The sequence below is a fragment of the Mytilus edulis genome, chromosome 7 (genome assembly GCF_963676685.1).
Source record: "Mytilus edulis chromosome 7, xbMytEdul2.2, whole genome shotgun sequence".
Classification (NCBI taxonomy): Eukaryota; Metazoa; Mollusca; class Bivalvia; order Mytilida; family Mytilidae; genus Mytilus; species Mytilus edulis.
In genome coordinates, this window is record NC_092350.1 from 88,350,708 (window position 1) to 88,367,026 (window position 16,319).

General features: G+C 32.6%; 2 protein-coding genes across 2 annotated transcripts in view; both read right to left on the reverse strand.

Annotated features, from left to right (window-relative positions):
- The window catches only part of LOC139482719 (uncharacterized), a 63,449-nt gene extending 55,660 nt beyond the window's left edge, over positions 1-7,789 (reverse strand). The window contains exon 1 of the mRNA XM_071266785.1: positions 7,700-7,789. Coding sequence (XP_071122886.1) covers positions 7,700-7,765 — 66 coding nt within the window. The 5' untranslated portion in view covers positions 7,766-7,789. The remainder of the gene's footprint in view (positions 1-7,699) is intronic.
- Positions 1-16,319, reverse strand: part of LOC139483478 (uncharacterized) — a 766,788-nt gene that overhangs the window by 248,724 nt on the left and 501,745 nt on the right. Inside the window, exons 5-6 of the mRNA XM_071267500.1 lie at positions 14,381-14,482; positions 13,490-13,588 (exon numbers count right to left, since the gene is read on the reverse strand). Of these exons, the coding sequence (XP_071123601.1) occupies positions 13,490-13,588; positions 14,381-14,482 (201 nt within the window). The remainder of the gene's footprint in view (positions 1-13,489; positions 13,589-14,380; positions 14,483-16,319) is intronic.

Here is a 16,319-nt window from a genome sequence, read left to right on the forward strand (position 1 = left end):
TGTGGCAATAATCATTGTATATGCATTTCATAACATTGAATTGAGATAAACTCAAGTTAGAAGTCGTAAATAACAGCATTTTTTTCATTTGTAGGTGTAATACCACAGTTGATTTTCTCCTATTAGTCTTTGTTAAATTTGCACTTTTAAAAAAAAATGTGTAGAATTTATCTTTGTTTCAAATAAAGAAATACTTGGCATGCATGAGTAAAGTTTAATCCTATCCAGTACTATAGAAAAAAATTCACATAACATGTCATTGCATATAAAAAAATAACCATCATTGGAAGTTAACCAATCAAATTTCTCCCCTTATTTTATCTGTGTACAAGGTTTAGTCACCATGTTACCTCAAAATTGCAAAATTTTCTATAGATATCCCAAATAAAAAATAATGGTGTTTTGAAATACCCAAGACATATTTTCATGACACAGAAATGATTTTACTGCAATTAAATGTAGGATTAATTACCTACAACTGTCAAATTCAAGGGAATATTTTTTCGACCTACTTTCGTATACAACCGGATGTGATGTACCATGATTTTGTGGTATTACACCTAAAGAAGACATGATTGTTCAATAAACTGCATGTTACTTTTTTCCTTTTTAATACTGGTTATTTCAAGCATTTCTGTCAAGATTTGTCATAATCAGTTCAATAGTTTGAGAACAATCTAGTATAATGAAAGACGACATCTACAGCGACTCGAGCAAAATTTCTTTGACAAATCCAAACCATGTCGCATCAAGATAGAATAGAGTGTGAACCAACTAGATATCATTGAGATGGGAGCCATCTCTGTGGGCCCCGCTGTGAATAATGTGCATTAAAAAATTGTATCTTTACCATAGGACATGGGTTTGTCAACTGAAATCAAAGTTTTTGACCTTGACCTTTGACCTAGGAAGTTGTAAATAAATTATGACACACCCTTTGGTGTTGGTTTATAAACATGTCAAGTATAAACTTTGAAATGATAACGGTTCTCAAGATATAGAGCGGACACGATCTTTACCATAGGACATGGGGTTGTCAACTGAAACCAAAGTTTTTGACCTTGACCTTTGACCTAGGAAGTTGCACATAAATTATGACACACCCTTTGGTGTTGGTTTATATACCTGTCAAGTATAAACTTTGAAATGATAACGGTTCTCAAGATATAGAGTGGACACAATCTTTACCATAGGACATGGGGTTGTCAACTGAAACCAAAGTTTTTGACCTTGAACTTTGCCCTAGGCAGTCGTTCTAAATTATGACACACCCTCTGGTGTTGGTTTATATACATGTCAAGAATAAACTTTGAAATCATAACGGTTCTCAAGATATAGAGCGGATACGATCTTCACCACAGGACACAGGGTTGTCAACTGAAACCAAAGTTTTTGACCTTGACCTTTGACCTAGGAAGTTTTACATACATCATGACACACCCTCTGGTGTTGGTTAAAATGGATGTCAAGTAAAAACTTTGAAATCATAACGGTTTTTAAGATATAGAGCGGACACAAAGTTAAAGTGTTACGGACGGACGGACAGACGGACAGACAGACGGACGGACAGACTGATCACTATAGGGCGACCCGCCTTAGTCGGCGGGGCCCTAATAAATGATCATGAATATCTATTTTATCTACCTAAAAACAGTTGAATATGATACACAAGATGATTTTAAGAAGATAAATACCACTAATGGACCTCTTTGTCTCCTTTATAAGGTCTCTTTTGGTCAATTTATACCTCTTATTTCCTCAAAATTTCAACTTTCAGGCCAATAAATAAAAAATATGGGGTAACTTTCACTCATTTATGTTAGAAATGTTATAAAAAATGATTATTTGAAGCATTTTAACAGAATGAACAATCCATATAAAAGATTACTGTCTCCAAGGAGGTTTCATTAAGTCCTTACGTAAAAATTAAATTTACGCCGTGTTCCAGAGAGGGACATCAAAGGCTTCTCTTTTAGTAAATAATTTGTCATTAAAGCATTAAAAATAATTTCATCTACTTATAACTATATATTTATTTTAGTATATCCTAGGGAAAAAAATTCCATCATTGCAGAATATAAGAAATAAAGAGACCCCTCCCCCCCAAAAAAAAACAACACTTAGTCAGGAGCCTCTGGCCTTTGTTAGTCTTGTATTATTTTAATTTTAGTTGCTTGTGTACAATTTGGAAATTAGTATGGTGTTCATTATCACTGGACTAGTATATATTTGTTTAGGGGCCAGCTGAAGGACGCCTCCGGGTGCGGGAATTTCTCGCTACATTGAAGACCTGTTGGTGACCCTCTGCTGTTGTTTTTTTTATTTGGTCGGGTTGTTGTCTCTTTGACACATTCGCCATTTCCATTCTCAATTTTACTTAGTATGGCTTGTTCTGTCAACTGAATATTCATGGTAGAGTCCTATCAATCTAATTAAAAACCGATCTCTCATCGCTCCTGTTTCTGATATGTCACGTGGGAGATCTAAAGAAACCCGCTTTGAGGTCCTATTTAAGACAATTTTCTCATAAAATGTGTTTTTTGAGACTCAATCCACTCAGAACATTTCATATTTTGTAATATTTCACTTAAATAGCAAGAAATTTTAACACATGAGATTACTCACAAGGTAAAAGGTGCATGTACAGCTTCCCATAATAGGTGTAATACCACCATTGATTTTCTCCTATTAGTCTTTATTAAATTTGCAGTGTTCAAACAATTTGCAAAATTTATCTTTGTTTCAAATAAAGAGATACTTGGCATGAGTAAAGTTTAATCCTATCCAGTACTATAGAAAAAATTTCACATAACATTTCATTGCATATAAGAAAATAACCATCATTGGAAGTTAACCAATCAAATTTCTCCCCTTATTTTATCTGTGTACAAGGTTTAGTCACCATGTAACCGCAAGATTGCAAAATTTTCTATAGAAATCCCAAATAAAAAATAATGGTGTTTTGAAATACCTAAGACATATGTTTATGACACAGAAATGTTTTTACTGAAATAAAATGTAGGATTAATTACCTACAACTGTCAAATTCAAGGGAATATTTTTTTCAACCTACTTTCGTATACAACCGGATGTGACGTACCATGATTTAGTGGTATTACACCTAAAGAAGACATGATTGTTCAATAAACTGCATGTAACTTTTTTCCTTTTTAATACTGGTTATTTCAAGCATTTCTGTCAAGTTTTGTCATAATCATTTCAATAGTTTGAGAAAAAATCTAGTGTAATGAAAGATGACATCTACAGCGACTCGAGCAAAATGTCTTCGACAAATCCAAACCATGCCGCATCAAGATAGAATAAGAGTGTGAACCAATAAATGATCATGAATATCTATTTTATCTACCTAAAAACAGTTGAATATGATACACAAGATGATTTTAAGAAGATAAATACCACTAATGGACCTCTTTGTCTTCTTTATAAGGTCTCTTTTGGTCAATTTATACCTCTTATTTTCTTCAAAATTTCAACTTTCAGGCCAATAAATAAAAATTATGGGGTAACTTTCACTCATTTATGTTAGAAATGTTATAAAAAATGATTATTTGAAGCATTTTAACAGAATGAACAATCCATATAAAAGTTTACTGTCTCCAAGGAGGTTTCATTAAGTCCTTGCGTAAAAATTAAATTTACGCCGTGTTCCAGAGAGGGACATCAAAGGCTTCTCTTTTAGTTAATAATTTGTCATTTAAGCATTAAAAATAATTTCATCTACTTATAACTATATATTTATTTTAGTATATCCTAGGAAAAAAAATTCTATCATTGCAGAATATAAGAAATAAAGAGACCCCTCCCCCCCCCCCCCAATAAAACAACACTTAGTATGGCTTGTTCTGTCAACTGAATATTCATGGTAGAGTCCTATTTAAGACAATTTTCTCATAAAATGTGTTTTGGAGACTCAATCCACTCAGAACATTTCATATTTTGTAATATTTCACTTAAATAGCAAGAAATTTTAACACATGAGATTACTCACAAGGTCAAAGGTGCATGTACAGCTTCCCATAATAGGTGTAATACCACCATTGATTTTCCCCTATTAGTCTTTGTTAAATTTGCACTTTTCAAACAATTTGCAGAATTTATCTTTGTTTCAAATAAAGAAATACTTGGCATGAGTAAAGTTTAATCCTATCCAGTACTATAGAAAACATTTCACATAACTTTTCATTGCATATATGAAAATAAACATCATTGGAAGTTAACCAATCAAAGTTCTCCCCTTATTTTATCTGTGTACAAGGTTTAGTCACCATGTAACCTCAAGATTGCAAAATTTTCTATAGAAATCCCAAATAAAAAATAATGGTGTTTTGAAATACCTAAGACATATGTTTATGACACAGAAATGTTTTTACTGAAATAAAATGTGGGATTAATTACCTACAACTGTCAAATTCAAGGGAATATTTTTTTCGACCTACTTTCGTATACAACCGGATGTGACGTACCATGATTTGGTGGTATTACACCTCGTAAAGGAGCAAAACCCTAGAACAGAAAAAAGAAATCACCAAAGTTCATACTGGGTCTGTGTTTTGTGGTAATAAGCATTGTATATAAGTTTCATAACATTTTGTTGAAGCAAACTAAAGTTCATTGAAGTTAGAGAACTGAAACGAACAACTTAGCAATTTTGCTTTTAGTACAGGGGCATAACTCTTGAACTGGAAAAGTGGCGCCATCAACTTTCAAACTCTATCTGTGTTTTGTGGTAATGAACAGTGTGTATAAGTTTTATATCATTTGGTAGAGACAAACTTAAGTTGGAATACGGAAACAAAAAATCAGCATTTTTTCCTTTTGTTAAGGAGCATAACTCTAGTATCAAGTGACGCCAGCAAAATCGAACTTGACCTGTGTTTTGTGGTGATAAGCATTGTGTATAAGTTTCTTAACATTTGGTTGATCGAGGCAAACTAAAGTTAGAGATTGGAAACCAATTTTGGAACGTACAGACAGACAGACCTATAATGTATGTATGTACGTATTTATAGACGGACAAGGGAACAACGTAATGCTCGCTCCGGTACTGAGAGGAAGTATGCATGATCTTTACTACATACGTGGAGCACAAAAAAATAGTTGAGAATTATAAGAGTAGAAATTATTGATGTGTAAACTTGGCTGCTTACTTTCAAAATTTACATAAACCTCCATTGTTTTCAAAACCTTTTAGTTGTAAAATAAATTTAATGCAGTAAAACGTAGTACCATTCAAATTATTATTTAGAACATTGAGTAAATTGATGCATACTGAACACTGTGATTGTTAAATTAATCTACATATTGATATTTTTCAACTGGGGCCGAGAGGATAGGGGCGATGACCTTGGGTTCTTTTACAGTTTTATTTTTAATCTAAGACAAAAGATGAATATATCATGAAAAAATAGAATAATAACATATCTATCCTGGGCAATCCGGAAAAATGATAGGAGTCCAGTGGTTTTAGTCATTTTGTTCAATGCATTTATTATAAAATGATAAATAAGAAGATGTGGTATGGTTGACAATGGGACAAATCTCCACTCAAAAATCCAAAATGACACAGAAATTAACAATCGTACGGCCTTCAACATGAGCAAAGCCCATACCGCATTGTCAGTTATAGAAGGCCTCGAAATAACAATGTCAAACGATTTAAACAATACAACCAACGGCCTAATATATGGAGACAAAAATTAACCAAAAACAAATATGTAACACATAAGCAAACAATAACCACTAAATTACAGGAGTCAGTTTCACAAAAAAACTTACGACTAAGAATGATCGTAAGTATACTGAATTGTTCATGACTCACGATCAATCTTACTCGTAAGGTTTTTTTTTGAGAAACTGACTCCATGCTCCTGACTTGGGACAGGCACATACATAGAGAATGTGGCAGGTTTAACATGTTAGCGGGATCTGAAACCTCAACATAACCTTGGACAGTGGTGTAACAGTAAAACATAAGAACAAACTATTAAAGTCAGTTAAAAAAAGGCTAAGATCAATAAATAAACAAATAAAGGGACGTGGCCGGGTACTTGTACATTCCAAAAACAAAAAGACACTGAATCTTTTTGTTCCTCATTATCTAACAGATACAAGGTGTGCTTCTCTTGAGTAAGGAAATGTCTTTTCTACATCCCTTGAGAAGATACACAAAATACAAGTTTAATATACATTATGTCTAAAATTAGAATGGACTTGATAGGGAATGTGTCAAAAAGACAATTTATTTCTTTTACAAAAATTAGTTATGTTATCCTTTTATCGATTAACAAGTGAAAAAAATTTAAAAAAACAGTCACAGAAAAGATAGTATTATATTTTTTTAACTGAAATTTTATCATGTTGTAATGTCAGCTTTAATTATGTACGTAACAGCTGTCTGATTAGCTTATATACAAGAGTTAAGTTATATTATCAATTTTAAAATCCAAGCCTCGGCGAGTACTTTAAAATTTATAATTTAACTAGACTAGTAAGATCGGATAAATCCGATAATCCATTTATCGACTTAGAAAAATATAGGATACAAATGAAATGTCAAATGAGTGTACAGGCCTATCAGATGGTGCCTCATGTGCAGAGTCTGATGAGACTAGCATTGATGAAAACTAGAACCTAAGTCCTGTGACATGACTAGATTCAGTTGTACCCTACTGGAGCACCTGAGATCACCCCTAGTTTTTTGGTGGGGTTCGAGTTGTTTATTCTTTGGTTTTCTGTGTTGTGTCATGTGTGTTGTTGTTTGTTTGTCTTTTTCATTTTTGGCCATGGCGTTGTCAGTTTGTTTTGGATTTGTGGGTTTGGCTGTCCCTTTGGTATCTTTCGTCATCCTTTTTTTTGTAATTGACTCATATTTTTGAAAAGTATTTCAAAAGAAAAAGATCAAATTCAGTTCTATTGTTTAAATTCGTTTTGTTCCTTTAATCAACTTAAGATGTAAAAAGGTTATTTTTAGTAAAAAAAATTTGGACAAGTAACAATTTCATTCGGACAAGTAAGTTTTGGTATGTACTTGTCCTAATGGACAAGTTGAAAAAAAAAGTTATTGTAGAGGCCTGTCACCAATGTTGTCAATTTCATTAACACCTGTTAGCATATTTTGATTCATCCAGTTAGGTAGAAAAGTTATGACCCTTAAAATCATCCAATGATTTGTTGAGATCACCGGCAACCACACATGGATTACATTTTTTTAAACAATGGGTTTGGAAAGGGATAAATTTCCATAGAATTAGAGAAACATTTAAATCAATCTTTTCATACACTGATAAATAATGCACATATTTTGCTTAAATAAAAGGAGATGTGATGTATCAACCAAGAAGACAGCAAGCCAACAAAACAAATACCAAAAAGATATCAAAACAGATGAGTACACAGTTTTCAAACATTTTTCTTTCACATATGCCAACATCTACATTAGGCAAAAAATTGGAAGTGTCAACTTACATTGTTAACTGACAACACGTATCACATATGCCAACATCTACATTAGGCATCACGCTTGTAATTGTCAACTTACATTGTTAACTGACAACAAATACCACATAGACAACTAAAAGCAAATGTTTTATTGTAACTTCTTTGTACCAAGTTTGTTGTGACTCTAACAATCTGTGACATATTTGTGAATATCTCTTTTTTATTAAGAAAAACTATCTACCTTAAGGAAGTCCATCACTTCTTTCTTCCTCTTATTCTTTTCAGAATCATCATTATAGCTTTCCATTGTTACCAGATCATAAGGAGTCTGACCCTGAAATACAATCAAATAATCTTTCATCAATCAAACACATATACATCTTCCTTTATTTTATAAACTGTAAAACAATAAATAATAGCTAATTGTTGAATAAATTTTACCTGTCTATACTATTAAACGAGAAGACCTCATTTTGTGTGTCGCTTCTCTTCCTTCCACAATAAATTAATCATCATGCTTCTGTGTTCTTTAGGTAACATACATAGTCGCATTTGTCATCCATTCTTATGACTATTCAGATTGAGTTATTTTGGGAGAAGAAAAAAAACGACAAAATAGGTGTCCGGATATTGTTTCTGTTATCAGACTAACTTTTAGTCATGGATAAGACTTCCGGTTTTAAACGTGCACAAGAAAACCAATCGTATGATAGATTACAAAAATGAAAAATAAATAAGCCAATCAGAGCGTTCTCCTTATCATGGTTTTTAGGTCGCAAGAACCACAACTATCATACCTCCTTAGAGACAATTATGTTTTCGCATTTATCCACGTGTAAACTACGATTATATTACTATAATATACAGAGACTCTCTGTATTCTGTCTACCTTTTTTTCTAAAATATTTACTATCTAAGGGGTCATACCAGTTGCATATATATTGAAATAAGTAAAACATGTGGAAACAAAAATGTGTCCATAGTATACAGATGCCATATCAGCACTATCTTTTACTATGTTAAAAGGATTATGTAATGGGGTAAAAGCTCTAATTTGGCAATAAAATTGTAAATATAATATCATAGGGAACATATTTACTAAGTTTGTAGTTGGTTGGACTTCAACTTCATCAAAAACTACTTCGACAAAAACTTTAACCTGAAGCGGGACAGACGGACGGACGAACAAAACGAACGAATGAACAAACTTGAAAACATAATTCCCATTAATGGGGCATACAAATTTATTGTTAAAAGTGAAAACTTTAACCTTAAGCTGGACAGAAGGACGGACAAACGGACGAACAGACTAAAAAACATAATTCCCATAAATGGGGCATAAAAAATTATTGTTGAAAGTGAAAGTAGTGATTTGGCCAAAATGAAGATAGTGTAGAGATAAGAGGGAGGCAGGACTTATTCGGGGCGTAGGGATTGTGTGTTTTTAGCTTGGGACTTCGGGATTGATCTTTACGGGATGCGGGAATATTTTCTTTAATTTTGGGATGTCGGGAAATGAAGGTGTGTTTGTAATGTATGATTGGTGGGCGGTGTATTTGTAATGTATGATTGGTGGAAGATGTGTTTGTAATGTATGATTGGTGGGAAGTGTGTTTGTAATGTATGATTTGTGGAAGATGTGTTTGTAATGTATGATTGGTGAAAGGTGTGTTTGTAATGTATGATTGATGGAAGGTGTGTTTGTAATGTATGATTGGTGGAAGGTGTATTTGTAATATATGATTGGTGGAAGATGTGTTTGTAATGTATGATTGGTGGAAGGTGTGTTTGTAATGTATGATTGGTGGGAGGTGTATTTGTAAAGTATGATTGTTGGAAGGTGTGTTTGTAATGTATGATTGGTGGAAGGTGTGTTTGTAATGTATGATCGGGGGAAGGTGTGTTTGTAATGTATGATTGGTGGAAGGTGTGTTTGTAAAGTATGATTGGTGGAAGATGTGTTTGTAATGTATTATTGGTGGAAGGTGTGTTTGTAATGTATGATTGGTGGAAGATGTGTTCGTAATGTATGATCGGGGGAAGATGTGTTTGTAATGTATGATTGGTGGAAGATGTGTTTGTAATGTATGATTGGTGGAAGATGTGTTCGTAATGTATGATTGGTGGAAGGTGTATTTGTAATATATGATTGGTGGACGGTGTGTTTGTAATGTATGATTGGTGGAAGGTGTGTTGGTAATGTATGATTGGTGGAAGGTGTGTTCGTAATGTATGATCGGGGGAAGATGTGTTTGTAATGTATGATTGGTGGAAGATGTGTTCGTAATGTATGATTAGTGGGAGATGTGTTTGTAATGTATGATTGGTGGACGATGTGTTTGTAATGTATTATTGGTGGAAGATGTGTTTGTAATGTATGATTGATGGAAGGTGTGTTTGTAATGTATGATTGGTGGAAGGTGTATTTGTAATATATGATTGGTGGAAGATGTGTTTGTAATGTATGATTGGTGGAAGGTGTGTTTGTAATGTATGATTGGTGGGAGGTGTATTTGTAAAGTATGATTGTTGGAAGGTGTGTTTGTAATGTATGATTGGTGGAAGGTGTGTTTGTAATGTATGATTGGTGGAAGATGTGTTCGTAATGTATGATTAGTGGGAGATGTGTTTGTAATGTATGATTGGTGGACGATGTGTTTGTAATGTATTATTGGTGGAAGATGTGTTTGTAATGTATGATTGATGGAAGGTGTGTTTGTAATGTATGATTGGTGGAAGGTGTATTTGTAATATATGATTGGTGGAAGATGTGTTTGTAATGTATGATTGGTGGAAGGTGTGTTTGTAATGTATGATTGGTGGGAGGTGTATTTGTAAAGTATGATTGTTGGAAGGTGTGTTTGTAATGTATGATTGGTGGAAGGTGTGTTTGTAATGTATGATCGGGGGAAGGTGTGTTTGTAATGTATGATTGGTGGAAGGTGTGTTTGTAATGTATGATTGGTGGAAGATGTGTTTGTAATGTATGATCGGGGGAAGGTGTGTTTGTAATGTATGATCGGGGGAAGGTGTGTTTGTAATGTATGATTGGTGGAAGATGTGTTCGTAATGTATGATTGGTGGAAGGTGTGTTTGTAATGTATGATTGGTGGAAGGTGTGTTTGTAATGTATGATTGGTGGAAGATGTGTTTGTAATGTATGATCGGGGGAAGGTGTGTTTGTAATGTATGATTGGTGGAAGGTGTGTTTGTAGTGTTTGATTGGTGGAAGGTGTGTTTGTAATGTATGATTGGTGGAAGGTGTGTTTGTAATGTATGATTGGTGGAAGGTGTGTTTGTAGTGATTGCTTGGTGATCATTGTATTGACATGCTTTGATTGGTTATCCCTTAGTTGACATTGTTTGAATTATGGTTTATCAGTTTTGATGACTCATGTTAATAGTTGTTAATCAAGTGACTGCACCATGTTAATTACTTTGATTGGTTGTCATTGTGTTAACATTTGATTGGTGATCATTGTGTTGTACCATGTTAAATACTTTGATTATTTGTCCGTGTGTTAAGATTTGATTGGTGATTTAAAGTGTGGTCTGTGGGTTGGTATGATTAATGTTTGTAAATCAAGTGACTACACCATGTTAAATACTTTGATTATTTGTCCGTGTTGATTGGTGATTTAAAGTGTGGTCTGTGGGTTGGTATGATTAATGTTTGTAAATCAAGTGACTACACCATGTTTAATACTTTGATTATTTGTCCGTGTTGATTGGTGATTTAAATGATTTAAAGTGTGGTCTGTGGGTTGGGATGGTTAATGTTTGTAATTCTAGTGACTTCACCATGTTAAATATTTGATTGTTTGTCTGTGTTGATTGGTGATTTAAAGTGTGGTCTGTGGGTTGGTATGGTTAATGTTTGTAATTCTAGTGACTACACCATGTTAAATATTTGATTGTTTGTCTGTGTTGATTGGTGATTTAAAGTGTGGTCTGTTGGTTGGTCTGATTAATGTTTGTAAATCAAGTGACCGCACCATGTTAAATACTTTGATTATTTGTCCGTGTTGATTGGTGATTTAAAGTGTGGTTTGTGGGTTGGTCTGATTAATGTTTGTAAATCAAGGGACTACACCATGTTAAATACTATGATTATTTGTCCGTGTTGATTGGTGTTTAAAGTGTGGTCTGTGGGTTGGTCTGATTAATGTTTGTAAATCAAGTGACTGTACCATGTTAAATACTTTGTTCACATAATATCAAGTGAATTTGTGTTCTAATATCAATTTAAAGTGTATACATTTTTCATTAATAAAGATAGTGAATAAGAATAAAAATGATTGTAACCTCTTCTGTTTTCCCCCACGGACTGCATCCTTGGTCTAATAACCATTTTGTTACATTAATATGTCCATTCCCAGCAGCATAATGTAAAGCTGTTTGTCCATTCTATAACAATATAAAATATAAACATGTTAACGGTGTGTGATAATAAATCAAGAGAGGTGTCAAACAATTGATCAAAATGTAAGAAATATAACATCCGAGAAGAAAATATCCAATTAAACTTGTGTATAAACTGATAAATGGTAGATTAAGATTATAAACTAAATATATATTTTCTGATTCAGTTCTACAAAACAGGTAAAAATAATAGCAAACCTGATTTATTATAAGTCTAACAAATATTTGTTGTCCATTAAACATGTCTGATTAACAACATGATTTTATGTTGGTTCTGTAGAATAATCAAAGTTGAAAAAAAAAAAATATTTCAAGAAACATTGAAACAAGTTATATTTTCTGATTCAGTACGAAGAGACAAGAAAAATGAGACCCAACTATAAATAATTTTGTCAAATATTAGGACTCAATTAAACCCGTCGGATTAACAATGATTCAGTAGAATAATCGAAGTGAAAAAAAACACTTTTTTTCAAGAAACATAAAAACAAGTTATATTTTCTGATTCAGTACGAAGAGACAAAAAAAATAAGACCCCACTTTATATAATTCTGTTAAGTATTTGTTATTTTTAAAAGATGTTTTACATTAGATCTGTAGAATTAACATTATCTGACTAAAGATGTTAACACAACTTGTTATCATCAACTTCTCATTGAAATCAGATGTTTACAAAATAATTTTTTGTCAGGAAACAAAATAAAACCTTTACTAACTGATTCAGTTCTGTGTTACGAATAAAATGAGTCCCCACTTTATATAATTCTAACAAATATTTGTTGTCCATTAAACCTGTCTGATTAACAACATGATTTTGTGTAGATTCTGTATTAAGTGAAGTTTGCTCAGAGTAAGATGATTATATCTGTCATTACAATGGTGTTTGTGGCCTCTAACCGACTGCCGTGACTGACGAGGTACATCACTACCTCCAGGTGTCCTCCCCAAGCCGCATACATTAATGGTGTCCTTCCATACTGTAATATCAACATATAACAGACATCAAAACTTGTGTCATAAACTGGACAATGTTGTGTAATAAATATAAACAAAATATATATCACATGAATCAGTGGTCAAAACTGAATAAAATGACCAGTCAAACTTGTATTTATATTCTACATAAACAACAAATAAACAACATGTTTTATTGTGAGATGTCAGAACTTCCATCAGAACTGTCAGATTAAAAAAAAAAAAAACTTTTTTCAAGAAACATTGAAATGAGTTATATTTTCTGATTCAGTACGAAGAGACAAGAAAAATAAGACCCCACTTTATATAATTCTGTCAAGTATTTATATTTTTAAAAGATATTTACATTAGATCTGTAGAATTAACATTATCTGACTAATGATGTTAACACAACTTGTTCTCATCAACTTCTCATTAAAATCAGATGTTTATAAAATAATTTTTCGTCAGGAAACAAAATAAAACCTTTACTATCTGATTCAGTTTTGTGTTACGAATAAAATGAGGCCCCACTTTATATAATTCTAACAAATATTTGTTGTCCATTAAACCTGTCTGATTAACAACATGATTTTGTGTAGATTCTGTATAAAGTGATGTTTGGTCAGAGTAAGGTGATTAAATCTATCATTACCTTGTCTGTGGCCTCTAACTGACTTCCCTGACTGATGAGGTACGTCACTACCTCCAGTTGTCCTCCCTCAGCCGCCAACATTAATGGTGTCTGTCCACTCTGTAATATCAACATATAACAGACATCAAAACTTGTGTCATAAACTGGATAATGTTGTGTTATAAATATAAACAAAATATATATCACATGAATCAGTGGTCAAAACTGAATAAAATGACCAGTCACACTTGTATTTATATTCTACATAAACAACAAATAAACAACATGTTTTATTGTGAGATGTCAGAACTTCCATCAAAACTGTCAGGTTAAAAAAAAAAACTTTTTTCAAGAAACATAAACAATATTTATATCAATGGACTCAGCTGGACAAGACAATTAAAATAAGACCCCACTTTATATAATTCTATCAAATATTTGTTGTCCATAAAACCCGTCTGATAAACAATGATTCAGGAGAATGTTCAAAGTTAAAAAAAAACTTTTTTTCAAGAAATATTAAAACGAGTTATATTTTCTGATTCAGTACAAAGAGACAAGAAAAATAAGACCCCACTTTATATAATTCTGTCAAGTATTTGTTATTTTTAAAAGTTGTTTTACATTAGATCTGTAGAATTAACATTATCTGACTAAAGATGTTAACACAACTTGTTCTCATCAACTTCTCATTAAAATCAGATGTTTATAAAATAATTTTTCGTCAGGAAACAAAATAAAACCTTTACTATCAGATTCAGTTCTGTGTTACGAATAAAATGAGACCCCACTTTATATAATTCTAACAAATATTTGTTGTCCATTAAACCTGTCTGATTAACAACATGATTTTGTGTAGATTCTGTATAAAGTGATGTTTGGTCAGAGTAAGGTGATTATATCTATCATTACCATGGGGGATGTGGCCTCTAACTGACTGCCGTGACTGACGAGACACATCACAACCTCCAGGTGTCCGTTCACAGCGGCCCACATTAATGGTGTCAGTCCTCCCTGTAATATCAACATATAACAGACATCAAAACTTGTGTCATAAACTGGACAATGTTGTGTAATAAATATAAACAAAATATATATCTCATGAATCAGTGGTCAAAACTGAATAAAATGACCAGTCACACTTGTATTTATATTCTACATTAACAACAAATAAACATCATGTTTTATTGTGAGATGTCAGAACTTTCATCAGAACTGTCAGGTTAAAAAAAAACTTTTTTCAAGAAACATAAAAACGAGTTATATTTTCTGATTCAGTATGAAGAGACAAGAAAAATAAGACCCCACTTTATATAATTCTGTCAAGTATTTGTTATTTTTAAAAGATGTTTTACATTTACATTTAACATGTCTAATTAACAACATAATTTTGTGTAGATTCTGTAGAATAATCAAAGTTAACAAAAAAAACTTTTTTTGAAGAAACATTAAATCGAGTTATATTTTCTGATTCAGTATGAAGAGACAAGAAAAATAAGACCCCACTTTATATAATTCTGTCAAATATTTGTTGTCCATTAAATCTGTCTGATTAACAATGATTCAGTAGAATGATCAAAGTTAAAAAAAAAAATGTTCAAGAAATATAAAAACGATTTATATTTTCTGATTCAGTACGAGGAAACAAGACAAATAAGACCCCACTTTATATAATTCTGTCAAGTATTTGTTATTTTTAAAAGATGTTTTATATTAGATCTGTAGAATTAACATTATCTGACTAAAGATGTTTACACAACTTGTTCTCATCAACTTCTCATTAAATCAGATGTTCACAAAATAATTTTTCGTCAAGAAACAAAATAAAACCTTTACTATTTGATTCAGTTCTGTGTTATGAATAAAATGAGACCCCACTTTATAAAATTCTTACAAATATTTTTTTTTATTAAATCTGTCAATAATGATCAAAGTTTAAAAAAAATAAAAAACAAGAAAAATAAAAACAAGATATATTTTCTGATTCAGATTAATTGATGCTGAATATAAGAGTGTCATGACTATGTCACATGTTTCTGTCAAATATAAGAGTGGTATGGCTTGTTTACATGATGGTGTTGAGTATAAGAGTGTCATTGCTATGTCACATGTTGGTGTTGAGTATAAGAGTGTCATGGTTATGTCACATGTTGGTGTTGAGTATAAGAGTGTCATGGTTATGTCACATGTTGATGCTGAGAATAAGAGTGTCATGGTTAGGTCAAATGATGGTGTTGTCATGTTCAGTACCAGAGTGGTAAATGCATGTTGAATGATCAGGTGTCACATGTCTGGCTCAGTACAAGAGTGGTAAATGCATGTTGTATGATCAAGTGTCACATGTCATGTTCAGTACAGGAGTGGGAAATGCATGTTGAATGATCAGGTGTCACATGTCGGGCTCAGTACAAGAGTGGTAAATGCATGTTGTATGATCAAGTGTCACATGTCATGTTCAGTACAGGAGTGGTAAATGCATGTTGAATGATCAGGTGTCACATGTCGTGCTCTGTACAAGAGTGGTAAATGCATGTTGTATGATCAAGTGTCAAATGTCATGTTCAGTACAGGAGTGGTAAATGCATGTTGTTTGATTAGGAGTGACATGTCATGTTCATTACCAGAGTGCTAAAGGCATGTTGTATGATCCGGTGTCACATTTTGTGCTCAGTACAGGAGTGGTAATTGAATATTGTATGATCAGGTGTCACATGCCAAGTTCACTACAGGACTGGTAAATGAATGATGTATGATCAGGTGTCACATGTCATGTCCAGTATAGGAGTAGCGACCTAATATTGTATGATCAGGTGTCACATGTCAGAGTTCGCGAAATCTTTTTTCCCCTGGT